At 44.5% G+C, this 10,370-nt stretch overlaps 1 protein-coding gene across 1 annotated transcript; it reads left to right on the forward strand.

Moving 5' to 3' along the window:
* Positions 1–4,007: 4,007 nt before the first annotated feature.
* On the forward strand, positions 4,008–7,948 carry loxl5a (lysyl oxidase-like 5a; the record flags this gene model as incomplete). The annotated part of the gene is made up of 6 exons (XM_080535903.1): positions 4,008–4,596; positions 4,994–5,102; positions 6,157–6,294; positions 6,841–6,997; positions 7,348–7,443; positions 7,829–7,948. 6 exons carry the CDS (start codon positions 4,008–4,010, stop codon positions 7,946–7,948), a joined length of 1,209 nt encoding a protein of 402 aa, XP_080392029.1.
* Positions 7,949–10,370: the final 2,422 nt, after the last annotated feature.

A 10,370-nucleotide genomic window follows, 5' to 3' on the forward strand; every position in this document is an offset into this window, starting at 1 on the left:
GGCCTGATCCAGCAAAAGTGCAAGCCATCCGGGAGCTCGCAGCACCAGAGAACGTACATGAGCTCAAACGTGTCCTTGGCATGGTAAACTATCTCGGTAAATATGTGCCGAACCTGTCCACAGTGGGCCAGCCACTGTACGAGCTGCTCAAGTCCAAGACAGCCTGGACCTGGGGCCCAGCACAACACACAGCCTTTGAGAAGGTGAAAGAGCTCCTGATGACATCACCAGTATTGGTATTCTACGACGCCAACCGACCCACTGCAGTCTCAGCTGATGCAAGCAGCTACGGGCTCGGCGGCGTGCTGCTGCAGCTCCATGGAAAGGATTGGAAGCCAGTCGCATACTGTTCCAGGAGGCTGACGGATGCGGAAACCAGATACGCTCAAATCGAGAAAGAATGTCTGGCGAGTGGGCCTGTGAGAGGTTTGAGAAATACCTCTACGGCCTCGAGACCTTCGATCTAGTGACCGACCACAAGCCCCTGGTCCCACTAATGAACAGTAAGGACTTGGACAACGTCCCACTAAGGTGCCAGAGACTTCTCATGCGGCTCATGCACTTTAAGCCAGTAGCTAGTTATGCGCCTGGGAAGACCCTTGTAGTGGCAGACACACTGTCATGGAGCCCTCTGAGCCACGCTGAGAACGGGAGAGACACACACTCTGAGGTGGAGTGTTACATCGCAGCTGTCATGGACAGTGTGCCAGCTAGCCCACGAAAGATGGACAGCATACGAGCAGCTACTGCGGCCGACGAGAGGCTGCAAACGGTGATCAGGTACATCAGGTCAGGATGGCCTGAGCACGCATACCAAGTACCAAGTGACATACGTGAGTACTTCGCTACACGAGATGAACTTTCAGAGTACGACAGGCTCGTCGTCAGAGGAAGCCGCATAGTGATACCAGCGACAATGAGAGCAGACATCCTCGATAGAATCCACGATGGACATCAAGGACTCTCAAAGTGTCGGGACAGGGCGAACGCCTCGGTCTGGTGGCCCGGCATTTCCACACAGCTCAAGAACATTGTCTATTCGTGTCAGTCCTGTTGTGAGTTGAGAAGAGCACAGCAGAAGGAGCCGTTGATATCTACTCCGCTCCCCGACAGACCATGGCAGCGTATAGCTCTAGACCTCTGTGAGCACAACAAGCAGAACTACCTAGTCATCTCAGACTACTACTCAAGGTATATTGAGATACTGCACATGACGACGACAACCAGTACTCAAGTTGCTCTGAAGCTCAAAGGAACATGCGCCCGCTACGGCATCCCAGATGTGGTTGTCAGCGACAATGGACCTCAATTCTCGAGCGCTGAGTTTCGAAACCTGGCATGTAAGCTCGACTTCGAACACATTACTTCGAGCCCACACAACGCACAGGGGAACGGTCATGCAGAAAGGGCGGTCCAGGTTGCTAAGCGAATCCTGAAACAGAAAGACCCTCTCATCACACTCATGTGCTACAGGTCGACGCCCTGCAGTACAACGGGGGCCAGCCCAGCTGAACTTCTAATGGGCCGGAAGATCCGGACGACTCTACCGACCATCGAGGGGAACCTGCAACCCTCATGGCCTGACAAACAGCAGATCAAGCAGAAGGACAAGGCTGCAAAGAGGAAGCAAGCCTTCTACTACAACCGACGACATGGGGCGAGACCCCTACCTCCACTACAGCCTGGTGGTAAGGTCCTCACCAAACTGGACCACCAGAAAACCTGGACAGCTCCTGCAGTCGTGACCAGCGAGAGTGTCACGCCACGCTCTTATCTCATCGAAACACAGCAGGGGGTGTCACACCGCCGCAACCGACGCCACCTCCAGGCAGTTCCTGCTCCACAGCCAGCTGGGGACACAGCACCTGCCTCACCTGTTCGTGAGGACACCAGTCAGGAGCCAGGTAACGCCAGTATCAGCATACCTGCTGGTGCCGAAGGACTGTCACAGACCAGGTCTGGACGGATCTCCAGACCGGTTGTCAGACTGGACTTGTGAGTTAACAAGTCCTCTCATTACCTTTTTTTTGGGGGGGGGGCGAGTGAAGGGAAAAGAGTTCCTGGTGGTAAAACCACAATACTGAATGTCAAAAGAGTTCCAGAATGTGAACCGTTCATTTGATAATTATTTGCTAATCCAAATGTTGATTGATATTATTGTTTATTATCGTTTATTGAGGCTATAGGAGAATAGCACTGTTTACCTTTGACAGGATGTTAAAGTATTCCTGACTGATTGATTGCTATAGAATAACATTGTTTTTACAGAATGTTCATCTGTTGTTTACTTCAAGGAAAGAAACGAAAAGGGGGAGATGTCATAGTATTGACGTGACTACAATACGTAATCTATGCACGACACCGACGTAAACAGATATGCGTGAGTTACGACAGTAGAGGGTATATAAGTCATGCTACTGTGTCTGTATGCTCATGTGACTGTGAGCCGGGAGTACTGAATATATATAAAGTTAACGAACCCTTGAGTTGAGTCTTCCGTGATTTATTACAGTGTTTAATACTACTTTGTGCAATGACAATAAAGTTGAATCTAATCTAATCAAATGTAATGTCAAATCATCGTAGCTATGGAGTGGTACAGATCTGCTTCAGTCCATGTCTGTAACCTAACTGTCAGAGGGGTAATTTAAAGGCCTGTCTATCTATGTCTATTCATGGCTTAAATTCACCTTCACCTGCAGTGTACGTCTCTCTTCCAGAAATATGTTGGACCCTTCTCCTGCATAAGAAGGCTGCTTTCGTCCACCGCCATCATGTGGCAAACAGATGTTACTGTCGAGGGTCCTCCTGAGAGTAGGCTAAGAAAAACATATGAAGAGTTAGAACTCTATAAAGCAGCTCTATTCTTACTCCCTACGGTAATGCTATGCCCCATGTTATTTCAGAGGAGCAGGGTCTGAGTCAACGTAACGCAGGGCTGACAGAGTGCTTTTCCAGGTAGGCATTTGCTTATTTTCATGATGCAAATAGCTCTTATTATAAGACAATTTTACTATTTCAGTCATATTTAGGAGTTCTGTGAATTTATTATATTATTTTCCAAATGGCTGGCTGACTAAATCCGTCAACTGCAATGGAAGTTTCCAAATTAATCTTAGTGCGTCATTACAAGTGGAATAGGCCAGAAAGGAACTGCAATAAAATTAACCAGTGTTTTCTAAAAGTAATGCCGTACCTATAAATATCTTGCCAGTTCAAATAGACTCAACGTAAACCCATACACGTCTAGAGGAGGGTTACCACCTATGCGTAACATGTACTTATACTGAACAAATAATTGTATAAGCCGTTCGATGGTGACGAAACGGTTAAATCAAACATGGTCCTTTTAAAAGAAGCTCCCTGCTCCTGGCTGTATGTGCATGCGTAGACAAACTCATCTTATGACAGTTAGCGCCTACATGTCCTGTCCCGTCCCCCCCTCTCTCTCCAAGTAGCTTATAGCCTCACCTCACTTTTACTATGGTGATGTGGTGCGTAACTGCATGACAGATCAAGTCTGTGTACAAAACATCACCTGCCTTCCATCACATGGTGGAGTTCATGTTTTCTTGTTTTATGTTTTTCAGATACACATAAGTCGTCTTGCAATGGAGAACTTTGCTTTGATACTTTTCTGCCTGCTTCAGGTTCTGGTTGGTTTAAGCACTGGACAGCACCATTTACGCGCGGCGCGTGTTGGACCGTGGAAGCAACGGGTTCAATGGGAGAACAACGGCCGGGTGTATAGTTTACTCAGCACGGGGTCGGAATATCACACACCGGTACAGACGAGGAGGAGGCAGACTCAGCTATATCTGACCACAAAGAGGGATTTAAACCGGCAGCAGGCAGCTACTGTGCCAAGCATATCCTCCAGAATGAGAGAATTGGATCTTCAGAACTCACGGAGGACATTCGACCAGAGCGCAGTGTATTCTGAAGGCAGAGGATTTCCACGCAGTGAATCGGATGCCTCTGTCCTGGGTACCGACGGTGGTCACTACATGCTTGCCACCGGCCCCCTATCCACCAGTGCGAGGAATCAGGCACGTGTCACACCTCCGAGAGAGACGACGGTGGCGGGACAAGCGGGCACTCGCCGACTACCCCAAGAAGAAACCCGTACCTCATCTGACAGTGGGGTTCTCCAGGAGTTTTCAGGCAGTGGAATACCGAGGGCTGGACGGAATCCTGCTCGGGATGACGGCAGATTGCCGGCTCCAAGACAGATTAGGCCTACTGCGTCACCGGGAAGATCCGATGGTTTTACGCACGGTCGCGGCAGGAGTCAGACGCGACTGGAGAGCACTGAAGCAGCCACCCAGGCACCTACAGCCAGAGGGGTCATTCCAGAATCGAATGTATCCCGCACTGCGCTTTCTAACAACGCCGTGGAGACACAGTTCCCACGCTGGCAGCCCCAACAGGAGACTAGGACCGGGGATAATAACATGATAGGGGATGATCCAACGGACCCCAACAAGAACCACAGAAACTCTGTGTTCCATAACATGTCCCCACCGGGTGGGAGAACCGGGGCGCCCGTGCGCCGACCGCCTGGAACGGGCTATGGCACCAGATTCTTCCATAACGGTAAAGCCGGTTCCTATCAATGACTTAATTATATGATAACTTCATACATACACATGTTTGTAATTAATTGTTCATTCATTCATTTTTCAACCACAAAATACACACCTATTCAGTGAAGGCACATTGATCAAAACAAAAATACAACAATACAGTATCATTCTGAATCACACTTAAGACATACATTAAGATATACATTGATTATACAACAGTTAGTTCCGACTAAGTAATCTGATTGGACAAGAGGCATTCCATGAGTGCTGATATCCAGTATAACAGCACTGGGACTTTTAACTATATGTATCACTCCGCCGCACAGGTGTTCTACTAAATGACTGTTAATTAGACTACATTGTTTGTCGTGTGATATTGCTTAATTATGATGCTATGTGTTCCTCAGGTCTTCCAGACCTTGTTCCTGACCCCTACTACATCCAAGCAGCGTCTTATATCCAGCACGTGCAGATGTATTCCCTGAGATGTGCAGCGGAGGAGAACTGCCTGACCAGGTACTCCACAGTTTACACTGGCCCATGTGTGGCTTCATGATGCATGGCCACTATCCACCCATGGATGCCATCACATGTAGCAGAACAAAACACATGTTATCATGAGGTCAATATGTCCTTATCCAAATGAAAAACATGAAGTCTTAAGCTATGTTTATTTGATAAATCGTGAGCTAGAATTAGAATTATAAGGTTCTATCTCCGTTTAGGGCAGTTCAGAGATATTGAGCGTCAAAGTTTTTACATTCCATTATGTTTTGTGAGATGGAACCTTACTATTTTATTAATTACTAACTCAAAGATTTCAACATTTTAAAAATAACACCCCACAGGCATTAATAAACACCTAATGGATCAGATTATGTAAAAAACAAAATTTTGACCCAAAATGGAGATAGAACCTTATAATTCTAACGTCACGAACTGGAAAAGCCACCTGTAGACGTCAGGCCAGCCTGTGTAGAGCAGACGTCCTCAGTTGGCTCTGGTCCATTTGGAAGCTACGCTGGTATGAGCGGAGATCAGAACCTGGCAGACAAGCTAGTTTCTCCTGGTCACACTGCTGCGCCAGATAAAATAAGCTCCAAATGAAAGGCTGTGGATTCCTGAGGTGAACAGTTTAACCGTTCAAAAATACACCTAAAGCCTCCTGCCCACTGACCAGTGATTTTGAGTGTGTTACTTTTGAATTGAAATCATTAAAAAAATGGCAATCTCTGTGCATAGGATGGCTGCAACGCAGTCTCACAAGGCACTACATGTATTCTGCATAACATCAGTGCACTGGATAATATTTTGTGAGCTTAGAATTATAAGGTTCTATCTCAATTTTTGTCAAAATTGAGTTTTTTTACATAATCTGATCCATTAGGTGTTTATTAATGCCTGTGTGGTGTTATTCTTTTGAGTTAGTAATTCATAAAATACAACGGTTCCAGCTCCCAAAACATAATGGAATGTAAAAACGTTGACGCTCAATATCTCTGAACTGCCCTAAACGGAGATAGAACCTTATCATTCTAAGCTCACGACTTGGATGTGCCATTCCTTCCAGGTCAGCCTACCAGCCAGGGGTCAGAGACATCGACTACAGGGTTCTGCTGAGGTTCCCTCAGAGGGTGAAGAACCAAGGGACCGCAGACTTCCTCCCTGTGAAGCCCAGACACCAGTGGGAGTGGCACAGCTGTCATCAGTGAGTCCAGACATGTCCCAGCGAGCTCTTACTACTAGCTACTGTAACAGCATAACATCTGGGAAGCCTGGGGTGGGGATCCCTCTGTGAGACACACTGACACACACACTTGTTTACCTTTATTCATCAAATTGTCTCATCGAGATAAGATCTGTCGCAAAGTAAATCTGGTCCATTGTCCAGTTCTATACAAGCGTTGCTATTCGTATTCTATTACCTGTTTACTATATCTCATCCAATTCATAGTAAATGGTAAAATGGTAAATGGACTGCACTTATATAGCACCTTTATCCAAAGCGCTTTACAACAGCCTCTCATTCACCCGTTCACACACCAATGCTACGCCAAGCTACCATGCAAGGCGCCGGCCCGCTCACTGGGAGCAATTTTGGGGTTCAGTGTCTTGCCCAAGGACACTTCGACATGTGGCCAGCCGGGGCTCGAACTGCCGATCTGCCAACCTTGAGATCATTAGACAGCAGCTCTACCTCCTGCGCCACAGCCGCCCCATAGTGAATAGTAAGTTTATCGTTTCTCTTCCCCAGACACTACCACAGCATGGAGGCCTTCAGCAACTATGACCTGCTGGACGTGACGACTGGCAGGAAGGTGGCGGAGGGTCACAAGGCGAGCTTCTGTCTGGAGGACACCAACTGTGACCCGGGAGTACGCCGGCGCTACGCCTGCACAGCACACACACAGGTCAGTACTGTGTTCAGTCATCTACCTACATCTATTATACCTGGCACAGCGCACACACAGGTCAGTACTGTGTCCAGTCATCTACGTACATCTATTATACCTGCCACAGCACACACAGGTCAGTACTGTGTTCAGTGATCTACGTACTTCTATTATACCTGGCACAGCGCACACACAGGGTAGTACTGTGTTCAGTCATCTACGTACATCTATTATACCTGGCACTGCACACACATAGATGGACATATTCATTGATTTGTTAATTGACCTTTATTTTATTTTATTTACAGTTACAGTTATGACATTGTTGTTGTTTCACAGTACATCTGCTTTGACATGTGTTGTTGCAGGGATTGGGTCCTGGTTGCTACGATACGTACAACGCCAACATTGACTGCCAGTGGATTGACATCACAGATGTGCCACCAGGGAATTACATTCTCAAGGTAGTGTAGCACTAGCTATTTGAACTAGGAGGGCAGATATTAATCCAACACAGCATTTCGTGACGTTAGAATTATACGGTTCTATCTCCATTTTTGGTCAGAATTGAGTTTTTTACATAATCTGATCCATTAGGTGTTTATTAATGCCTGTGTGGTGTTATTTGTTGACATTGTTGACATTTTGACAAATTTTAGTTAGTAATTAATACAAATACAAAGGTTCCATCTCACAAAACATAATGGAATGTAAAAACTTTGACACTCAATATCTCTGAACTACCCTAAACGGAGATAGAACCTTAGAATTCTAAGCTCACGATTTGTAATTTGTCGAACACTACTACCATAATACGTCTGACCCGTCCTCTTTCATGCATCACCTCAGGTAACAGTGAACCCAACCCAGCAAGTACAGGAATCGGACTTCTCAAACAACGTAGTGAGGTGTGACATCAGATACACGGGGGTCTACGTCCAGGCAAGGAACTGCAGGATCACAGCGTAAGTCCTAGAGAAACATATAATTCATATGTCGACATATTTCAGTTGTATTGCTTGTTTGAAAATATTCTGTTACAGTGAATGTTGTGTTACTGTGTTTGTCATTGATGTGTGACCAATGATTTCACTTTCAGGAGTTAACCTAAATAGCTTTTGACTGAGGGGACAATCTTCTGCCACCACGTATGTCTGCCTATGGTTGTCATGGAGACTACGGTGAATACGTATGTATGTATGTACCAATATTCCTTGTTGAAATCAATGTAGAAACTTGCTTTCCTCCAGCACTTTTTTAAAGGTATATTCAAATGTTCTCCATGGTACACAATGATGTTATTTAGTATTTAATGGATGGGTTATCCAATTATTTAAATGATTTACAAATTATGTTGTGTTTTGTATGATGCATTAGGGGCAGTGGTGTGTGTCAATTGTATACAGCACAGTACCTTATACAGTAGCCCAAGAGTAAGCTTTTAAATGTTGGTTACAGAGCTGAGGAAACATAGACATAATAAACAAGTCTCGAGAAAGACAAGAAAAAACATGTCAAGTCCAACATTGAGTTCTGTGTCTCAGACTGAGCTTATGCAAGTCAATGGTGCGCCTGTCTCTCTTCAGGCTTCCTGAAACGGGCCGTCTGTATGTACTGTATTTATGACATTAAGTATACCCAATATTCCTATTTATGCATAATTGTATGTATGATATACAGTATGTACTGTACTGTACAGTGTTATGTACCCTGTTATTTTATAGAATCACATTGCTAAAGTAGGCAGATATAAGAAGGTGAACTGCTGTCAAACAGCGTCACTACAAATGATACTGGATGTTATTGTTTTGTATGACATCATGGAATGAGATGTATTGAGGAAAGTGGTTGAACAATTTTTTTATGGTTTGTGTTTTTCTATTGTTATTTGTGTTTGTATTTAACAATAAAGTTGGCTTGAACTCGTTGAGACACATGGGACACATGACTAGAACCTTATTCCCTCATTACCATTGGGTCATTGGAGAATGAAGGGAAGCACCCTTCACTGAAAGAGTCATTTCGTGACGTTAGAATTATAAGGTTTTATCTAAATTCTTGGTCAAAATTTAGTTTTTTACATAATCTGATCCATTAGGTGTTTATTAATTCCTGTGTGGTGTTATTTTTAAAATGTTGACATTTTTGAGTTTGTAATTAATAAAATACAAAGCTTCCATCTCATAAAACATAATGGAATGTAAAAACTTTGACGCTCAATATCTCTGAACTACCCTAAACGGAGAACACAGAACCTTATAATTCTAAGCTCACGATTTGTATAAACATTGTAACCCTGTGACGTCATTCCAGTTTTCAGCAACACTTTATAGTCAGTCTGGACGGATCTGAACACCAGTAGAGGGTGGAGTGGTTAATGTCTTAAATGCTTAAACATGCATTGTGTAAACATAGCATGACTTAGAGAAATGTATGAAATTATACACTTAGCACATTGTGTTATTTGGAAATGGAAAGAAAAACAAAAAGTGGTGAACCAAAGGGCCTTGCTCTTGTGGTTGTCCGCCCGGTTGCCCCATAGGTATGTTATTAAAACGGTCTGAGAGCACCTATCCATTCCCCTACTGCCAACTCCACGTTGGCTGTCTAGGAATCCCTGACCTATGTTTACCACAGCCTCATAGAAATATTTCAGAACATGGAAAATAAACATAAGCCAGAATACCGTTGAATTATTAATAGCAATTTGCTTGATATAACATTGTAGGGCCTGTTTTGCATTTGTATGGGGGAATACAGAGTACGATTCTGTCTGAAAGCTAGGCGAGGGCATTACCTCATTACATCATGTCATTTTAAAACACGCCATGTCCAGGAAAAGGTTGTTGTTTAATCAGCTGTGTGAAGGTCATTCATTAAAATGACAAACCTTAAAGGGGTCCATGGAATGAATGTTAAACTCGACAGTGTCCAAGTAAGACCTGCTTCAGGAGAAACTCTCAACACATCCCCTTTAATAGAGCCAGCAGAAGGAAATACCTCTAGGAGTGTTTATGAAAACCACTGGTGGACACTGGGGCTGGGGTCATGGAGTACAGTCTCTTTGTAGCTTCAATCCCATCTTCAAACTTCAATCTATGGTTGTATATGTTCGGTTGTAAAGCGCTTTGAGTTGCATTTCATGTACGAAAGGCGCTATATAAATAAAGCTTTACTGACTTACTTAGCTACACCTAACTACTATGAAAACTGCAGAAACATCTTTATTTTCCTCCCTGTTCCTAGTCACTATTATGACACACCATATCAGGTGAAATTCACTGTTATCTGACAGGCAGAAATAGATTGAAGTTTGAGGCTTAAGAGAGTTTGAGAACTACTCTAGATGGCTGCTTAGGCTCATAACACTCCGTCTGCAAAACCAAACCAC

Source organism: Nansenia antarctica (assembly GCF_963989245.1).
Source record: "Nansenia antarctica genome assembly, chromosome: 7".
NCBI lineage: Eukaryota > Metazoa > Chordata > Actinopteri > Argentiniformes > Microstomatidae > Nansenia > Nansenia antarctica.